This window comes from Ranitomeya imitator, chromosome 2 (assembly GCF_032444005.1).
Source record: "Ranitomeya imitator isolate aRanImi1 chromosome 2, aRanImi1.pri, whole genome shotgun sequence".
Lineage (NCBI taxonomy): Eukaryota > Metazoa > Chordata > Amphibia > Anura > Dendrobatidae > Ranitomeya > Ranitomeya imitator.
In genome coordinates, this window is record NC_091283.1 from 63,398,806 (window position 1) to 63,420,087 (window position 21,282).

The 21,282-nt window shown below is 49.5% G+C and overlaps 1 protein-coding gene across 1 annotated transcript in view; it reads left to right on the plus strand.

Annotated features, from left to right (window-relative positions):
- The window catches only part of CETN2 (centrin 2), a 40,737-nt gene that overhangs the window by 8,829 nt on the left and 10,626 nt on the right, over positions 1 to 21,282 (plus strand). Inside the window, exons 2-4 of the mRNA XM_069746885.1 lie at positions 10,010 to 10,168; positions 10,732 to 10,860; positions 18,937 to 19,074. Coding sequence (XP_069602986.1) covers positions 10,010 to 10,168; positions 10,732 to 10,860; positions 18,937 to 19,074 — 426 coding nt within the window. The remainder of the gene's footprint in view (positions 1 to 10,009; positions 10,169 to 10,731; positions 10,861 to 18,936; positions 19,075 to 21,282) is intronic.

The following is a 21,282-nucleotide window of genomic DNA, read 5'->3' on the forward strand; positions in this document are numbered from 1 at the left end:
TTTTATTTTAGGCCTTCGATGCCTGTCTGCGGTCCATTCTTTCAACTACTACTACACTGACCAGGTCACTGCTGCCCGTGTACCCCTGGAACCAATTTAAAATTGCCTACAGCCAGCCCAATTTTTTTATTTTAGGCCTTCGATGCCTGTCTGCGGTCCATTCTTTCAACTACTACTACACTGACCAGGTCACTGCTGCCCGTGTACCCCTGGAACCAATTTAAAATTGCCTACAGCCATGTGTTATTATTTTAGGCCTTCGATGCCTGTCTGCGGTCACTCCTTCCACTAGGCCTCCACTGACCACACCACTGCTGTCCGTGTACCCCTGGAACCAATTTAAAATTGCCTACAGCCATGTGTTATTATTTTAGGCCTTCGATGCCTGTCTGCGGTCACTCCTTCCACTAGGCCTCCACTGACCACACCACTGCTGTCCGTGTACCCCTGGAACCAATTTAAAATTGCCTACAGCCATGTGTTATTATTTTAGGCCTTCGATGCCTGTCTGCGGTCACTCCTTCCACTAGGCCTCCACTGACCACACCACTGCTGTCCGTGTACCCCTGGAACCAATTTAAAATTGCCTACAGCCATGTGTTATTATTTTAGGCCTTCGATGCCTGTCTGCGGTCACTCCTTCCACTAGACTTCCACTGACCAGACCACTGCTGCCCGTGTACCCCTGGAACCAATTTAAAAGTGCCTACAGCCAGCCCAAGTTTGTTATGTTAGGCCTTCGATGCCTGTCTGCGGTCACTCCTTCCACTAGGCCTCCACTGACCACACCACTGCTGCCCGTGTACCCCTGGAACCAATTTAAAATTGCCTACAGCCAGCCCAATTTTTTTATTTTAGGCCTTCGATGCCTGTCTGCGGTCCATTCTTTCAACTACTACTACACTGACCAGGTCACTGCTGCCCGTGTACCCCTGGAACCAATTTAAAATTGCCTACAGCCAGCCCAATTTTTTTATTTTAGGCCTTCGATGCCTGTCTGCGGTCCATTCTTTCAACTACTACTACACTGACCAGGTCACTGCTGCCCGTGTACCCCTGGAACCAATTTAAAATTGCCTACAGCCATGTGTTATTATTTTAGGCCTTCGATGCCTGTCTGCGGTCACTCCTTCCACTAGGCCTCCACTGACCACACCACTGCTGTCCGTGTACCCCTGGAACCAATTTAAAATTGCCTACAGCCATGTGTTATTATTTTAGGCCTTCGATGCCTGTCTGCGGTCCATTCTTTCAACTACTACTACACTGACCAGGGCACTGCTGGCCGTGTACCCCTGGAACCAACATCAGAAAATATAAAAATAAGTATTTTGCTTATAAAAAAGAAAATACTGGTGAGATATCAAATGCAGACATTTTAACATTAAAAACAAACACACAACTCTAATCTGGTACAGTACTAAAAATGGCCACCAGCTACAATTACTTTCTCCTGCAAGTAGTTAACTGAAAGTTTTTTTAAATTGAAAACACACATATGGCATCCACCGAGTGTTGTCCTGTCGCGTCTTCTTTATATTATTGCCGAGAAGATGCAAAATAATGAAAATAATAAAATCATTAATTACCAAAATAATAGAGAAAGTCAACACCACATTGCAAATAAACATTCATTCCAAATAAAGAAGCAGGGCGCGTCCGAGGGTGAGTATATACCTAATAAGAATATAATCACCCTCGGACGCGCAATGCTTATTTCCAACAGCCTTCCTTCCTAAGAATCAGCCCTTCCGTCGTGTAGAGAGACGTTGTGTTACACTCCAAGGTGTTCCCCAGGTTGCCTTTCCTGAGCTTCGATCTTCCGGCTCTCGTTTAGTAGTTCTTGGAAACTACTCTGCATTAGGCCTTCAAATTGGGTATGGGGTGTAGAGAGATGGTGTGTTCCACTCCAAGGTGTTCCCCAGGTTGCCTTTCCTGAGCTTCGATCTTCCGGCTCTCGTTTAGTAGTTGTTGGAAACTACGCTGCATTAGGCCTTCAAATTGGGTATGGGGTGTAGCGAGAGGGTGTGTTACACTCCAAGGTGTTCCCCAGGTTGCCTTTCCTGAGCTTCGATCTTCCGGCTCTCGTTTAGTAGTTCTTGGAAACTACACTGCATTAGGCCTTCAAATTGGGTATGGGGTGTAGAGAGAGGGTGTGTTACACTCCAAGGTGTTCCCCAGGTTGCCTTTCCTGAGCTTCGATATTCCGGCTCTCGTTTAGTAGTTGTCGGAAACTACGCTGCATTAGGCCTACAAATTGGGTATGGGGCGTAGAGAGAGGGTGTGTTACACTCCAAGGTGTTCCCCAGGTTGCCTTTCCTGAGCTTCGATATTCCGGCTCTCGTTTAGTAGTTGTCGGAAACTACGCTGCATTAGGCCTACAAATTGGGTATGGGGCGTAGAGAGAGGGTGTGTTACACTCCAAGGTGTTCCCCAGGTTGCCTTTCCTGAGCTTCGATATTCCGGCTCTCGTTTAGTAGTTGTCGGAAACTACGCTGCATTAGGCCTACAAATTGGGTATGGGGTGTAGAGAGAGGGTGTGTTACACTCCAAGGTGTTCCCCAGGTTGCCTTTCCTGAGCTTCGATCTTCATGCTCTCGTTTAGTAGTTGTCGGAAACTACGCTGCATTAGGCCTACAAATTGGGTATGGGGTGTAGAGAGAGGGTTTGTTACACTCCAAGGTGTTCCCCAGGTTGCCTTTCCTGAGCTTCGATCTTCCGGCTCTCGTTTAGTAGTTGTTGGAAACTACGCTGCATTAGGCCTTCAAATTGGGTATGGGGTGTAGCGAGAGGGTGTGTTACACTCCAAGGTGTTCCCCAGGTTGCCTTTCCTGAGCTTCGATCTTCCGGCTCTCGTTTAGTAGTTGTTGGAAACTACGCTGCATTAGGCCTTCAAATTGGGTATGGGGTGTAGCGAGAGGGTGTGTTACACTCCAAGGTGTTCCCCAGGTTGCCTTTCCTGAGCTTCGATCTTCCGGCTCTCGTTTAGTAGTTGTTGGAAACTACGCTGCATTAGGCCTTCAAATTGGGTATGGGGTGTAGCGAGAGGGTGTGTTACACTCCAAGGTGTTCCCCAGGTTGCCTTTCCTGAGCTTCGATCTTCCGGCTCTCGTTTAGTAGTTGTTGGAAACTACGCTGCATTAGGCCTTCAAATTGGGTATGGGGTGTAGCGAGAGGGTGTGTTACACTCCAAGGTGTTCCCCAGGTTGCCTTTCCTGAGCTTCGATCTTCCGGCTCTCGTTTAGTAGTTCTTGGAAACTACACTGCATTAGGCCTTCAAATTGGGTATGGGGTGTAGAGAGAGGGTGTGTTACACTCTAAGGTGTTCCCCAGGTTTCCTTGCCATTGCTTCGGTCTTCCGACTCTCGTTTAGTAGTTGTAGAAAAGTACACTGCATTAGGCCATACAAAATGGGTATGGGGTGGAGAGAGATGGTGTGTTACACTCCAAGGTGTTCCCCAGGTTGCCTTTCCTGAGCTTCTATCTTCAGGCTCTCATTAAATTGTGGTTAAATGGAACAACTGCATTTGGCGTACTAGTTGGTTTGGGGCCTACTATCGGTGTCTGCCACTCCTTGCTGTTCTCCTCCACTGAACAAAGCTGTGCCGCCTGTTTACTACGGTTGCCAATTTTGAACTGCATTTCGACTACTTACTGATTTGGCCCTACTCTCTGTGTCAGCCTCTCATTCCAGTTGTCCTCCACTGCAATGCCCCCTGGTTATTCCTGTGTTACCAATTTTGAACTGCATTTAGCCCACTTTCTTCTTTGGGCCTATATCTGTGTTTCCACTTCATCGTGCCCATTGCCCAGCCAGTGATAGATGAGTCTGCTGGTACATTGACCCATAACGCAACATTCCCCGTGCACGCTACACAACAACATTGTGACCCTGCTGAAAGTCAGGTTGCTCTTCCCGCATACCATACCACCTTACACGGGGACAAAGAGGAAGGTGCAGATGAAAGTGCAGGTTCCTTCATCAGGTGGGGGGAGGAATACTAGTTGGCGACGTCACTGGCACAGGGCCTCTCATAGTACGCAAAAGTGTTGCTGCCGGTGGGAGGCGCCCCCGCCGTGCAAACACACCGCTGTACTTTGAGGGGCCCTGTGCCAGTGCCAATGCCAACGAGTGGGCCCCCCCTGCTTGCTCAGGTTCACAGCACTTGCAAAGTTGAAATACTTACCTCTCCCTGCTCCACTGCCGTGACGTGGTCCAGATTTCCTGGGCCCACTAATTACTTGAACCAGCCCTACCCCCCACAACTTTAGCCAAATGACCCCCAATTTCAAATGCCTTCCAATTATTATAAGGTAAATTACGCTTGACAAGCTTCATTAAGAAGAATGGATGGTTTTGACATTAAAATGGCCACTCTAGGTGTTTTCCTGGCCCCCACTCACTGCCGACTATGCTGCCCCATTGACTTGCATTGGGTTTCGTGTTTCGGTCGATCCCGACTTTACGTCATAATCGGCCGATTTCACTCGACCCGACTTTGGACATAGTCGGGTTTCGCAAAACCCGGCTCGACTCTAAAAAGGTCAAGGTCGCTCAACTCTAATGATGAGCTCTTATGTACGCACCACACTAATGTTTGGTGGTCCCCAACATTTCTTACCTTGAAAACCACATCCAGCACCTCCACACCCCACTGCAGTGACCCCCAGAGCTCCACATTACTGTTACAGTGACAGCCGGAGCCCCCCACAGAAATCACCCTGTGCCCCCCACACAGAAAACACCTTGTGCCCCCCCACAGAAAGCACCTTGTGCCCCCCACAGAGAGCACCTTGTACCCCCCCACAGAAATCACCCTGTGCCCCCCACACAGAAAACACCTTGTACCCCCCCACAGAAAGCACCCTGTGCCCCCCACAGAACGCACCTTGTACCCCCCACAGAAAGCACCTTGTGCCCCCCACAGAGAGCACCTTGTACCCCCCCACAGAAAGCACCCTGTGCCCCCCACAGAACGCACCTTGTACCCCCCACAGAAAGCACCTTGTGCCCCCCACAGAGAGCACCTTGTACCCCCCACAGAAAGCACCTTGTACCCCCCACAGAAAGCACCTTGTGCCCCCCACAGAGAGCACCTTGTACCCCCCACAGAAAGCACCTTGTACCCCCCTTAGAAAGCACCCTGTGCCCCCCACAGAAAGCACCTTGTACCCCCCCACAGAAAGCACCTTATACCCCCCCACAGAAAGCACCTTGTACCCCCCACAGAAAGCACCTTGTACCCCCCACAGAAAGCACCTTGTACCCCCCACAGAAAGCACCTTGTACCCCCCCACAGAAAGCACCTTGTACCCCCCCACAGAAAGCACCTTGTACCCCCCACAGAAAGCACCTTGTACCCCCCTACAGAAAGCACCCTGTACCCCCCCACAGAGAGCACCCTGTGCCCCCCCAAAGAGAGCACCTTATACCCCCCCACAGAAAGCACCTTGTACCCCCCCACAGAAAGCACCTTATACCCCCCCACAGAAAGCACCTTATACCCCCCCACAGAAAGCACCTTGTGCCCCCCACAGAGAGCACCTTGTACCCCCCCACAGAAAGCACCCTGTGCCCCCCACAGAACGCACCTTGTACCCCCCACAGAAAGCACCTTGTGCCCCCCACAGAGAGCACCTTGTACCCCCCACAGAAAGCACCTTGTACCCCCCACAGAAAGCACCTTGTGCCCCCCACAGAGAGCACCTTGTACCCCCCTACAGAAAGCACCTTGTACCCCCCTTAGAAAGCACCCTGTGCCCCCCACAGAAAGCACCTTGTACCCCCCCACAGAAAGCACCTTATACCCCCCCACAGAAAGCACCTTGTACCCCCCACAGAAAGCACCTTGTACCCCCCACAGAAAGCACCTTGTACCCCCCCACAGAAAGCACCTTGTACCCCCCCACAGAAAGCACCTTGTACCCCCCCACAGAAAGCACCTTGTACCCCCCCACAGAAAGCACCTTGTACCCCCCCACAGAAAGCACCTTGTACCCCCCTACAGAAAGCACCTTGTACCCCCCTACAGAAAGCACCTTGTACCCCCCTACAGAAAGCACCTTGTACCCCCCTACAGAAAGCACCTTGTACCCCCCTACAGAAAGCACCTTGTACCCCCCACAGAGAGCACCCTGTGCCCCCCCAAAGAGAGCACCTTATACCCCCCACAGAAAGCACCTTGTACCCCCCACAGAAAGCACCTTATACCCCCCCACAGAAAGCACCTTGTACCCCCCCACAGAAAGCACCTTATACCCCCCCACAGAAAGCACCTTGTACCCCCCCACAGAAAGCACCTTATACCCCCCCACAGAAAGCACCTTGTACCCCCCCACAGAAAGCACCTTATACCCCCCCACAGAAAGCACCTTATACCCCCCCACAGAAAGCACCTTGTACCCCCCACAGAAAGCACCCTGTACCCCCCCACAGAAAGCACCTTGTACCCCCCACAGAAAGCACCTTGTACCCCCCCACAGAAAGCACCTTGTACCCCCCACAGAAAGCACCTTGTACCCCCCCACAGAAAGCACCTTGTACCCCCCCACAGAAAGCACCTTGTACCCCCCCACAGAAAGCACCTTGTACCCCCCACAGAAAGCACCTTGTACCCCCCCACAGAAAGCACCTTGTACCCCCCTACAGAAAGCACCTTGTACCCCCCTACAGAAAGCACCTTGTACCCCCCTACAGAAAGCACCCTGTACCCCCCACAGAGAGCACCCTGTGCCCCCCCAAAGAGAGCACTTTATACCCCCCCACAGAAAGCACCTTGTACCCCCCCACAGAAAGCACCTTATACCCCCCCACAGAAAGCACCTTATACCCCCCCACAGAAAGCACCTTGTACCCCCCACAGAAAGCACCTTGTACCCCCCACAGAAAGCACCTTGTACCCCCCCACAGAAAGCACCTTGTACCCCCCCACAGAAAGCACCTTGTACCCCCCACAGAAAGCACCTTGTACCCCCCCACAGAAAGCACCTTGTACCCCCCTACAGAAAGCACCTTGTACCCCCCTACAGAAAGCACCTTGTACCCCCCTACAGAAAGCACCCTGTGCCCCCCCACAGAGAGCACCCTGTGCCCCCCCAAAGAGAGCACCTTGTACCCCCCCACAGAAAGCACCTTGTACCCCCCCACAAAAGTGCGGGGCTACTCACAAAAATCCCCACCTGGAGACGTGCTCCTCTTAGATGTTTGCTAGACCTGGTACTAATGCATCAAGCTGGCAGACAGCCATGAGCCACACACCACGGAGCTGTGCGACACAGGTTGGTGACCCCTGCTGTAGACGATCAGTCCACTTTTGCCCCCGGAATGCTCTAATTTGTGGTATAAGTGGAAATGCAAGGAGGAAAATTCCTTTAGCACGGAGGATGATCCGATATTTGATTTAAAGGGGTTGTCTGATCTTAAGCTACAAATCTGCAGTCACTATTATTATTTATTATTATAGCGCCATTTATTCCATGGCGCTTTACATGTGAGGAGGGGTATACATAGTAAAACGAGTACAATAATCTTTAACAATACAAGTCACAACTGGTACAGGAGGAGAGAGGACCCTGCCTGCGAGGGCTCACAATCTACAAGGGATGGGTGAGAATACAGTAGGTGAGGGTAGAGCTGGCCGTGCAGCGGTTTGGTCGATCGGTGGTTACTGCAGGTTGTAGGCTTGTCGGAAGAGGTGAGTCTTCAGGCTCTTTTTGAAGGTTTCGATGGGGGGCGAGAGTCTGATATGTTGTGGTAGAGCATTCCAGAGTAGGGGGGAAGCACGAGAGAAATCTTGTATGCGATTGTGGGAAGAGGAGATAAGGGGAGTAGAGAAGGAGATCTTGTGAGGATCGGAGGTTGCGTGCAGGAAAGTACCGGGAGACGAGGTCACAGATGTATGGAGGAGACAGGTTGTGGATGGCTTTATATGTCATGGTTAGGTTTTTGTACTGGAGTCTCTGGGTGATGGGGAGCCAGTGAAGGGATTGACAGAGGGGAGAAGCTGGGGAATAGCGGGGGGACAGGTGGATTAGTCGGGCAGCAGAGTTTAGAATAGATTGGAGGGGTGCAAGAGTGTTAGAGGGGAGGCCACAGAGCAGGAGGTTACAGTAGTCAAGGCGGGAGATGATGAGGGCATGGACTAGGGTCTTTGCAGATTCTTGGTTTAGGAATGTGCGGATCCGTGAAATATTTTTGAGTTGGAGGCGGCAGGAAGTGGAAAGGGTTTGGATATGTGGTTTAAAGGAGAGATCAGTGTCAAGGATTACCCCAAGACAGCGAGCTTGTGGGACTGGGGAGAGTGGGCAGCCGTTTACTGTAATGGATAGGTTCGTTGGGGAGGTCGTGTGAGATGGGGGAAAGATGATGAATTCTGTTTTGTCCATGTTAAGTATTAGAAATCTAGTGGAGAAGAAGGATGAAATAGCAGACAGACATTGAGGGATTCTGGTTAGTAGGGAGGTGATATCTGGTCCAGAGATGTAGATCTGTGTGTCATCAGCATAGAGGTGATACTGAAAGCCGTGAGATTCTATGAGCTGTCCCAGGCCAAAGGTGTAGATGGAGAAGAGCAGGGGTCCTAGAACTGAACCTTGCGGGACTCCGACAGATAGGGGGCGAGGTGAGGAGGTGGTGTGTGAGTGGGAGACGCTGAATGTACGGTCAGTTAGGTATGATGAGATCCAGGATAGGGCCAATTCTGTGATTCCAAGGGATGAGAGGGTCTGCAGCAGCAGGGAATGGTCCACTGTGTCAAAGGCAGAGGACAGGTCCAGGAGGAGGAGGACAGAGAAGTGTCGCTTGCTCTTGGCGGTTAATAGGTCATTGGTGACCTTAGTTAGGGCAGTATGTGACTTCAGAGCTGTGAATCCTCACGTACTGCACGCTGTCAGGATTTTTCCGTGTCGGCACTTGGAACGGCGGTCATGTGAGTGCAATATGTATATGGCCGGTCACAGTCCGACTAGTCGGGGGTGGACTCAGTGCAAGGTTATTGAGCGAGGCTGGGAGAAGTCTAGTCGGGATGTGGCCGGGAGAATGCATATTGCCGTTCTCAGCATCGGAGAAGCAGTGCATGCGATGTGAGTAGACTACAAGTCTGCAGTCACTCTATGTGACTACAGACTTGTGAATAAGACCGGACAACCCCTTTAATATGTCATTGAAAAGGGCTCCTTCTTCTGAAATAACATATTATAATCAATCTTTAATTGTAAGGTAATCAAGCCTATAAGTCCTCCTTCTCCCCATGCTGATTGCATGCAGGGCCCTGTCTCAGTGGAGCAGTAGTCAAACTTACGCATCACTCCACTCACTCTCTATTGGACTGCCGTGGTAGGTGAGCATTGTGCACAACTATTTCCATCACACCCCTAGAGGATGAATGGAGCAGAGCTGTGTGTGCCCGACTCTCGCTCCCTTCAGATGGGGCTCTGCACTGTCCAGCTCTCATGATGGGGGTCCTAGCGGTCAGACCCTTAGCAATCAATACGCTATCCCCTATAATGTTGACACTATTAAGTTGGCACAACCCTTTAGGTTTTGGCTCAAGTTTGTGTTAAACAAGCCGTGCTTTACTCCTCCTACCTGGATTCTGGACTGAGTCTGCAGTGTCTGTTATTGTCAGCAGCGCTGATGTCACGTTGACAGTGCTGCAGCCAATCAGTGAGCTGAACGGCTCCAAAGGAGTTGGCGGCATGAGCCACCGAGTTCAGTCATTGGCTGCAGCGCCGTCCATGTGACATTACCACTGCAGACAATAACAGACACTGGGAGCAGCAACAGAAACTCCATGATGGACCTGGGGAGGGTGAGTAAAAAATATATATTTTTTTTTAAAAACTGCAGCTGGGGACAGGGGTTTGGATTAAAACAGAAAATCCCTTTAAAATAATTTTTATCATTTTTTATTTTTCTCTTTTCCATTTGTTCTGCTTTTCTTACTATATTCCCATGTGTCTCTAGACCCGCGAGCTACCGAATCCTTACCTTTCATCTGCTCCTTTTTAGGCATCTAACTACAAGAAGCCATCATTAGGAACAGCAGTTCAGAGGAAAAAGCCGTGTCCAAAACCTGAGCTCAGCGAGGAGCAGAAGCAGGAGATTAAAGAGGCCTTTGACCTTTTTGATACCGATTCCAGTGGAACCATAGACGTAAAGGAGCTGAAGGTGACAGTGTTATTGTGCATGGATGTAGAGCTAGAGTGCGGCTGCCAGAATATTGGTCATTCTGAAGGGCCTTGGGATGGCATCATAGTATTCCATCTCTGATATTTCTGAACTTGGAAGTGCAGCTGTCCCATTAAAAATGAGTTTTCTGGGTTCAGAATATTGGTGGCCTATCCTTGGTATAGGTCATCAATAACTGATCAGTGGCTGAACAACCCCGGGCACCCTCACCGATCACTATTAGATTCCGGGGTACTCCGCAGCCTCTGTTTGCTGCGACTCATAGGTTGGTCAGGGTTCAGAGTGGAATGGTACAATGCTGCATACCCGGCTCTGCTATATTGAGGAGGTGCAGGGGAATAGCAGAAATATCCCTGCGTCGCCTCTTACCACCGCAGGCCTAGGGCCAATGCATCGGTTCCATCTAGCACCGTTGCTTTCATTCAATGGGTACAGAAGACCCCATGCAGATCTGGGCACTGCCTCATCCGCTAGTATTGAGCTCTGCCTAGTTGCGTTGCTTATTTCATATATTCTGACTTTTTTTTTCTTCACTTTCTCAGGTTGCTATGCGAGCTCTGGGGTTTGAACCCAAAAAAGAAGAAATTAAAAAGATGACTTCAGATATCGATAAGGAAGGAACAGGGAAAATCAGCTTCAGTGACTTTCTTTCAGCGATGACCCAGAAGATGGTAAGATCCTCTCATTGCCATAAAGCAGATGCCGTATATTAAAAGGGATGAAATAGGTAACATTGCACAATGTTAGTAACACGAGCAACTTGTCAATTGAAATCTCTGCTTGCAGCTACTCAGAAAACTTAAGGGAGCACAAAATGACTGATCAAACCAAGAACGGGAGCTTGTTGCACCATGGCGGGGCCAAACGGTCCTGTGCACCTTTCTGCCTGCTTGTAGTCCTATTTCCACCCCTCAAACTCTATTTTGATTGACAGCTGTGGCTTCATAGAGCCTGGGAAGGGGGGACACAGATGGAAGACAAGCAGGTGGGAAGTTACACTGAACAGTTTGACCACAACAAGGGTGCGCTGAGCGCCTGTACTTGGTTTGTGCATTTATTTTCTGCTGACAGAGTCCCTTTAAAGAGAATCCATCATCAGGATTTCACCCCCAAGCTATTTATATGCACATGTAACTCTTTAAAAGACAAATCAATACCTTTTCCTTCGTTACTGAGAAATTCGGGTTTGAATAGATATGCAAATAAGGCGGAAGTCCTATTTGTAGATTTGAAGCCTCTGTCAGTCCAGCTCTATTCTCACACAGTGCCACCTCCTCCTGCTTGACTGACAGCCCCTATGCTGTGCGAGTTCAGGCAAAGGAGCCATCGGTCAGGCAGGAGGAGGTGGCGCTGACCGGGGAATAGAGCTGGAGTGACAGACGGTTCAGGTCTACAAATTGCCCTTCAGCCTCATTTAGATCAGTTTAAACGTCTATCATTTCATATTCCCCTGACAAATTCCTTTTAATTAGTTGCATCCAGCATTGCATAGAATAGCATTTGTTCTTTTTAACATAATACCCCTTTCTCTATCGCCTCATTGGGGGACACAGGAACCATGGGGTGTATGCTGCTGCCACTAGGAGGCTGACACTACGCAAATAAAAAAGTTAGCTCCTCCTCTGCAGTGTACACCCCACCGACTGGAAGTAGGATATTCAGGTTAGCTTAGTGTCAGTAGGAGGTGGACACGGGTCTTTCATTAGACCCATATCTACCTCAATGTGCGTCGTTTCTTTTCAGGTACCACGGAGGGATACAGGGTGAACAGTCACACCTGTAGTCCCACAAAGAGACTATGAGTACGGCGTGTACTGCCACCCCGTATCCTCATATGTCTGGTCGGCAGGACCCCAGCCCCTAACACTGAAGCGTGTTGAGGTGATTCAGACCCGGGCCTGCCTCCGTCTCCCACCCACTCGCCCACCAGAGCCTGTCGGTTCGAGGAGACACGGACGTCCCACTATGCTGGATTATCGGACGTCCGATCTTGGATGGGGAGGTACTCTCTCTCTCTCTCTCCCCAGGTACAGAGATAAGAAGATCACAGAAGAAAGAAGATCGGGAAAGAAAAAAAAAAAAAATTCCTTTATTTTAATAGTGGGCCCCTTAATTCAGGTTACCTTTGCAGCAGTTTTAGGGCTTTCCTCAACACTTCCCCCGTGCTCCGGTGGTCATGGGATGTAATCTAAGTCCCGGCCTCTTCCAGGCCTAGCTGCAGAGTGGGGCATCGGGGGTCTTTTCCCCTTTAATTTTGCGGGTATTTGGGGCTGCAGGCATTGTTTTGCAGCGTTTTTCAATCCTCTGCGCCGCTCCCCCATCCTCCGGCGGTCACCAGCTCTAATTTAGGTCCCGGCTTCACTCGGGCCTAGCTGCAGGGCTGGCTCCGCCCCTCTTCTTCCTGCTTTTCGGGCGGGCTTTTTTCCCACCTAGCTCTTAGTCAGCTCCTTCCTGCCGGGACTTAGCTCCGCCCCCGGCACTTGGCTCCGCTCCCTGGTCCCGCGGTTTGGCTCCGCCCCTTTTTCCTGTCTCAGAGCAGGCTTTTCAGCATGTGTCCCTGCAGTGTGCGCTTTTTCACTCCTGGACCTGGACACCCTCTTGTGACTGCCATTTTTCCTATTGATCCAGATTGTACGTGTTTCCTGTGGAGCCTTCTCTTCCTGGCACAGCAGCCCTACAGTCTGGAGCTGAATACAGGATGACTGCACCTACTGTGAGTAGCTGCTCTGCAGCCCGACACTCTCCTCAGCTCTCCTATTCCCTAATGTTCTGGCATCAGTTAATGGGTCTGCTCATCATGAACCCACCGCCCAGGAGTTCCTACCCCGGGTGAGACAGAGGCCCCTATCCCTGGGTGGGCTTTCCTTTTGTCTCGGTCTGTGGCGGACCTCACCAGGATGTCACGTCCCTGGTGTCCGTGCTTGACAGATTGTCCCTCCCAGCCCCCCGCAGTTGCCAGTGGGTCACAGGATTCTCCATCCGGCCTTTTCAACACAGGTCACAAGAGATCCAGACAGGAGCGAAATTCTGTCCTTTTCCCGATCCATCTCGCCCTCCGGTCTGGCACGGTGAGATCCCTCTTCCAGATCCTCCTCTCCCGAGTCAGACGGGCGTCCTCGGTCATGTTTTCAGAGGAAGATTCAGACTTTGTTTCACTACAGGCCTCTAGCATGAGTGATAGGGTGCAAAGCCTTATTATTGCAGTCAACCAGACCTTAGGCATCATGGATACATCTACGGAACCCGCAGAAAAGGCGGTTTCGTTTAGACGGTCAAAACCAACTTCCAAGGTCTTTGCTCTACACACTGAATTTGTTGTGGTACTTGCCAGGGGAAAGGTGAACCATACCAGATGCTTTCAGACAGGGAAGCGTCTCGGCATCCTATATCTCTTCTCCCCTGAGCTCATCGCTAACTGGACTGATTTCTCGGCAGCGGACTCGTCGGTCCCCAGACTGTCCGCCAACATGGTCCTTCGACTTTTCTAATGCAGCATCCCTCATGGATTCCAAGGATACAAGTATAGAATCGCTGGAAAAATCAGCCTTTTGAAGTGGCTGCTTCTGCTTTGTGCCTCGGCCATTGCCTCTACCTGGGTCTCAAGGACCACAGCTAGATGGACCAAACAGCCTTGTAAGGGTACCACGGCTGGACCTCTTCCGGGGGAGCTGGCCGACCTGACGTACCAGATTTCCTATGCAGGGAAATATTTGGTAGCTGTCTCCCTAGATGCGTGTCTTGTGCAGCTCAGGTATCCAGCAATATGGTGACCATCTGGCGGAATATTTGGCTCAAGACATGGCAGGTGGACTTGTTTTCAAAGAAGTCCCTTACCAGCCTCCCTTTCCAGGGGGCCCGTCTTTGACTACATGCTGGAACAAATTATTAAGGACGCAATGGGAGGCACGAGCGTCGCTGGCCTCCCCTGATATGGCAGTTCAGCTCCCTTTTTGTCCTTTCGCTGGTTCGTGGCGTCAGAATATTCCTCTGGCTAGCACAGACCGCGGTCTCGCCTGGCTAGAGAAAAGGCTTCCTTCAAGCCTACCCCTTCCTGGCGTTCCCTCAGTTCCCATGGTAGGTCCACCAGGCCCAGACCTGGCAGATCTTCCTTGGCATAACTCGTGCTAAGGGCCCAGTGTTCCTCCCAGTTTGGGCGGGCGTCTGTTTTGTTTTTTTCTTTTTTGCAGGGATGTTTGGCTTGCCTCAGTCGAGGTCAGGGAGGTGGTATCCTCTGGATACAAGATGGGGTTCGCTTCACGGCCCCGGAATCGCTTCTTCAAATCCCACCCTCTAAAAGATCCTAATCTGATCCCAGGTTTCTTTGTGTCCATTGCCTTTCTTCTTTGTTCAGAGGTTATCGTTTCCATCTCAGAGTAGGAACGCTTCACAGGTTTCTATTCAAACCTGCTTGTAGTGCCGAAGAACAACGGCGCAGTTCGACCCATCTGGTTCCTAAGTTAGTGAACAAAAGGTTCTGCCTGCGGCATTTCAGGATGGAGTCCCTCTGTTCAGTATTGGCTTGCATGGAACCACAGGAATTCCTGTTCTCCATAGATATCCAAGAAGCCTATCTCGATGTTCTGATTTTCCCAGCACACCTGTGTCTCCTGCGTTTCGTGGTGCAGAAGAGTCATTTCCAATTCATCGCCCTGCCACTCGGTCTTGCGACCGCACCCAGTGTCTTCATAAAGATCATGGCTACATTTATGGCCATTTTGAGGATCACGGGCCTAGTGCTCATTCCGTACCTCGAAGACATCAAGGCTCCGCCCCCCTCTCAGGCCCAGGAGAGTGACAATCATCCGACTCCCTGTCCCGTTTCTGGTGGCTGGTCAGCAGAACAAAGTCTTGTCTTGTTCCGAGTCAGTGCCTCGTCTTCTAAGGCATGCTGTTCGACACCTGTCAGTCGAGGGTTTTTTGTTATTTTTTTCTTCTCAAGGAGAAACGGGCAATTCTCCAGGACGGAGTTTTCTGCAAGGCCCTCGGCTGCCTTCCTTCCGTTCAGCAATGAAGGTCCTGGGACGAATGGTGGCAGCATCGGAAGCGTTCCCTTTTGCGCTGTTCCACTTCAGTAGGCCATCCTTTCTCAGTGGGACAGGTCGGTGCTGTCTCTGGATCGTCCGATTCGGCCTTCCGTCCGATTCTAATGGTCTCTCAGCTGGTGGCTGTCATCCCCTCTCATTCCCTAGGTCCGGTCCTTCCTTCTCGCCCATGGCAGGTGGTGACGACGGTCGCCAGCCTTCCCGGCTGGGGCACGGTTTCCCACAATCCGTCAGTTAAAGGGGCGTTGGTCGGAGCAAGATTCCCCTCTGCCGATCGACATCATTGAGATAGCGGCCATTCTTCTGTCCCTGAGTCACTGGGAAAAGTTTCTCAGAGGTCTGCCAGTCAGAATCCAGACGTCCAATACCACGGCTGTGGCATATGTCAAACACCATGGAGGGAATCAGTCTCTTGGAAATGGCGGAGGTATCCAAGATCCTCTTCTGGACAGAGGCGACGGTTCCAGCACTATCCGCAGTGCATATTCCCGGTGTTGGCAACTAGGCCGCGGTGTTTTTCTCTGCCACGAGGGCCTTTCGGCAGGAGAGTGGTCCCTGCATCGGGAGGTCTTCCTTCAAATTTGCCTTTGATGGGGATCTCCGGACGCGGATCTCTTGGTGTCGCGACTGCTTAGGAAGGTTCCACCGTTTATTTCCAGGTCCGCGACCCTCTTGTAGTGGAGACCGATGCTTTGGCCATTCCTGGGTCGCATTTTGTATTTCCCTATCTGTTTCCTCCCCTTCCCTTCTTCCCAGGCTGTTGAAGATCATTGCGGAGGGGGTGCCGGTCTTTCTGATCGCACCAGATTGGCCCAGAAGGTTCTGGTTCGCTGAGATCGCCAATCTCCTCGCGGACTTCCTCTGGAGGCCCCAAACAGGCCAGATCTTCTGTCCCAAGGACCGATCTGCCACCAGAGTTCTTGGTTGCTCAATTTAACATCTTGGCTGTTGAATCCTTCCATTTGGCCTTTTCTCAAGGCGGGACTTGATGCTGGCCTTGACCTTAGTCCTCTAAAGGGTCAGGTAGCAACGCTTTCCATTCTCTTTCTGAAGTCCCATTTCAGAAGTCCTTGACTTCCCGTTCTCAGGTCAGATATTTAGATCTGAGAGACCTCGGTGGTTGATACCTCTTAATGGCTAACTGAAAAGATGGTAGCAAATTGCAAACCTTCGAGACTTCTCAGGCCTCTTCATCAGGCATAGACTAATTCAATTCCAAATATTTTATCTACTGGCTATCACGGTACAAGGATATATATCCGTCCCGTTCTCAGGTCAGAACTTTTCTTCAAGGAGTGGTGCATGCAGCTCTCTTGTACCGGACTCTCGTGGATCCCAAGGAGCTTAATCTTGTTCTGGAGGCTGTGGGGTTCCCCCCCTTGAACCTCCCCATGAGACCTCACTGTCTGTTCTGTCCTGCAAGGTGTCGTTTCTGGTGGCCATCACCTCCATTAGGCGCGTCTCGGAGTTGGTGGCTCTCTCCTGTCGCCCCATTTCTTGGTTCTTCACCAAGATAAGGTAGTTTACGGCCATCGTCGCCTTTTCTTCCCAGGGTGGTGTCCTCCTTGTTACTTCAATAAGATCGTCCTTCCCACCTTTTTGTTCTGCTCCGACCTCTTCTCTGGAGCGTTCGCTGAACAGGCCAGACCTGGTCAGGGCGGTGAGGATCTATTTGTCTAGGACCACCTTCTTTAGGAAGACGGACCGTCTATTTGTCATTCCAGACGGTGCGCCAAGAGGCCTGCCAGCCTCCAAGGTTATGATTGTTCTCTGGATCAGACCTGCTATTCTGGAGGCTTACCAGGTCCGGAACAGAGTGACTCCTCCTGGGATTAAGACTCACTTTGCCTCGGGCAGTGGGCGCCTCCTGGGCGGTACACCATGGGGCATCTGCCCTACAACTTTGCAAGGCAACCTGGTGTTCCATTCACTCATTTGCCAAATGTTATAAGCTCCATACCTACGCTTTGGCAGTTGCCAGCCTAGGCGGAAGGATCTTGCAGGCGGCAGTGGTAAGTTCTCCGACCTGAATGGAGTTTTTTTCTGCTGTTCCCACCCCAGGGACTGCTTTGGGACGTCCCATGGTTCCTGTGTCCCCCAATGAGGCGATAGAGAAAACAGGATTTTTGGTTGCTTACCGTAAAATCTGTTTCTCGGAGCCTTCATTGGGGACACAGCACCCTCCCAAGTTGAACAGCTCTGTTTTATTGTGTTATATTGTCACAGTTTGACTTTCTATCTTTAACATGTTGCTTCTCCTACTGCTTTTTTCACTAACTGAATATCCTACTTCCAGTCGGTGGGGTGTACACTGCAGAGGAGGAGCTAACTTTTTTATTTGCATAGTGTCAGCCTCCTAGTGGCAGCAGCATACACCCATGGTTCCTGTGTCCCCCAATGAAGGCTCCGAGAAACAGATTTTACGGTAAGCAACCAAAAATCCTGTTTTTATGACAATACGGATTGACTAATGTATTGGATTGAAGAGACATAGTTGATGAATTAAGGAAAACCGGCGCACAGCCATAGAGAATAGTATGTAAACAGGGGGAGCAAGTAGTAGAATAAGCTAACCGAAAAAAAAAACCAGAGAAAAGACACTACTACAGTATGCACACCACCTAATGAACATGTAATACAAAAACACTTTATTGGCACATGTATAAAAACAATTTAAAAACACTACGCCACTACGTACAACCTAGGGCACATATCAATATACAGTCAGCCTAAGGTAGGACAATGAAATATACAATATATAGTCCTATAATCCTTCCTAACGGCTCATGGGGTATCTGGGAACATGTACAGGGCATAATAGATGATTCAAAAATCCTAGACGGTGAAAAAACACCAAGCTACCCCCATGATGGTAGCAGAAAAATCCCCAAGTCCCAGCATGAACCCTGCAGAGGTAACAATGCGGTGATGTGATACAAAGCAGCACAGGGGAAGCAGACTGGGGTGCCCAGGAGGACTAGTGGACCCTAGCCCATATCCAACTTTTGGACTATGGTCCACTAGTCCTCCTGGGCAAGTTGTGGGTCTGATGCAACATGGAATTGAGTGGCTGTGAAATGATCTCACTGCGTGGCTTTGATGGGATGCGGGAACTTGCAAGGCTTGGCCATGTTTTTTCTTTCCAGTGATGGGATCCCGTCCCATCAAGAGAAGGCGGCTTGAAGGGTTTCACTCCCCATGTGGAGATTGCACAATAATTAGTATAACCTTGGCTGCTGGACTGTAACCTTTGAATAATAATGGTCGTCTTAGACTTTGTCAGAGGTTATTGAAGGGAAACCAGCACGGCTTTTTCCAATGCATGTATCACACAACTCAGATCCTGGCTGCCGGAAACCTAAAGGGAACCTGCCAGTCGATTCATGCTGCCCAAACCATGGCACGATTGCAGACCGTACACCCACAGTGTTTCAGAGAAACATGGACAGGGAGACCATAGTCAGAGACCAGACTAGTGTGGACAGCTTCTCCCAGCCATGCTATGTGTGATTGACAGGTGCACACATCGGTGAGATCTGTCAATCATCTAGAGTGTTGCAGGGAGAAGCGCCAGACTAGTCCCGTCTCCATGTTCAACTCACTAGATATTCTCTAGGTCATTGTATAGATTTAATTTAATTTTTCTTACATAATATTTTATATATTTGATTAAATCATCACCGTTGATCAAAATGTATTTTCTAGGCTGAAAAGGACTCTAAAGAAGAAATAATGAAAGCGTTCCGGTTATTTGATGACGACGAGACCGGAAAAATATCTTTCAAGAACCTGAAACGAGTAGCAAAAGAGCTGGGCGAGAACCTCACTGACGAGGAACTGCAGGTCTGTAATCCCCGACTATTGCAGCCTGATAGTATGGTGATAATGAAATATCCCGGCATATCGGCCATTAGATCTATAAAGCTCGGTGTTGGGAATGTTATATTATTAGTATTCAGAAGTGTCTTGTCCTATAAGTGTTCTGCAGAACCCAGGTGGAACTAAAGCAGCGATCGCTGCTGTGCAAAAAGTGTAGATTTGGATGCAACAGGTTCAGATCCGGGTTGGACATAATAATGTGGAATTCAGATATTTTTAGCAGCCAAACTCATCCGCCTGTTAGTGATTGAATGGACTGTTAATACGTTTCTGCGCCATTCATAGAAAGCAACCCAAAACGTTTTGTACTAGTACCAGGGTGGACGTTCACTGCCTGTAACGAGCTGCGGAGGTGCCACCACTTTGGGTCATTATTGCTTTCATTGGTTCCCCACCATCATATTTCGGTGCACTTCTAGGCTATTTAATGCAGCATTTATTATTATTATTATATATTATAGCGCCATTTGTTCCATGGCGCTTTACGTGTGGGGAGGGGTATACATAATAAAAAACAAGTACAGTAATCTTAACCCCTTCAAGTCGCAGCCCTTTTTCATTTTTGCATTTTCGTTTTTCGCTCCCCTCCTTCCCAGAGCTATAACTTTTTTATTTTTCCATCAATATGGCATTGTGAGGGCTTGTTTTTTGCGAGACGAGTTGTACTTTTGAAAGTCACCATTGATTTTACCATGTCATGTACTAGAAAACGGGAAAAAAATTCCAAGTGTGGTGAAATTGCAAAAAAAGTGCAATCCCACACTTGTTTTTTGTTTTGGCTTTTTTACTAGGTTCAGTAAATGCTAAAACTGACCTGCCAATGTGATTTTCCAGGTCATTACGAGTTCATAGACACCAAACATGTCAAGGTTATTTTTTATCTAAGTGGTGAAAAAAATTCCAAACTTTGCTAAAAAAAATAAATAAAAAATTGCGCAATTTTCCAATACCCGTAGCGTCTCTATTTTTCGTGATCTGGGGATGGGTGAGGGCTTATTTTTTGAGCGCTAAGATGACGTTTTTAATGATACCATTTTGGTGTAGATACGTTCTTCGCCCGTTATTGCATTTTAATGCAATGTCGCAGCAACCAAAAAAAACGTAATTCTGGCATTTTGAATTTTTTTCTCGCTACGCCGTTTAGCCAACAGGTTAAACAAGAAAATAAGAAACACATCGGCGCTAAGAAGAGCCCTGAAGCTGCTATCAAGACAAGAACTGTGCCAACTCTGTCAGGAAAATAAACATTTTTTTTTTTAAAACAATAACATAGATATCGCTCTAAAGGTAAAGGCCAGTACTAAAACAGTTGTTGTCCAATGAACCACACTTGATTATATATCTCAATTATGCTACTTGTTTATGGCATGCTAATACAATAATACCATTAAATAATAAAACTGCTACCAATAGGTGCTACCAGTCTGGTATATGTGGGTGATATTTCCCTTAGATCCTGCTATTAACGCTTTTAATATATTGCAGAAACTAAATGCACTTAGTCACACCGTTAGCGTTGGTGTATTGTAAGGCTGTCGGCAAGGTTGTGGATGGCTTTGTATGTCTTGGTTAGGGTTTTGTACTGGAGTCTCTGGGCAATGGGGAGCCAGTGAAGGGATTGACAGAGGGGAGAGGCCGGGGAATAGCGGGGGGACAGGTGGATTAGTCGGGCAGCAGAGTTTAAATGTCACAAATATCGCCTGTGGGAACATTCTACGTGTGATGTCACAACCCCCCCTGTGGGAACATTCTATGCGTGATGTCACAACCACCCCCGTGAGAACATTTTGTGCGTGATGTCACAAATCCCCCAGTGGGAACATTCTATGCGTGATGTCACAAATCCCCCCCCCCCCAGTGGGAACATTCTATGCGTGATGTCACAAATCACCCCCCCCCCCCGCCCAGTGGGAACATTCTATGCGTGATGTCACAAATCCCCCCCCGTGGGAACATTCTATGCGTGATGTCACAAATCTCCTCCCATGGGAACGTTCTATGCGTGATGTCACAAATCCCCCTAGTGGGAACATTCTATGCGTGATGTCACAAATCCCCCAGTGGGAACATTCGATGCGTGATGTCACAAATCCCCCCAGTGGGAACATTCAATGCGTGAAGTCACAACCCCCCAGTAGGAACATTCTATGTGTGATGCCACAAATCCCCTCC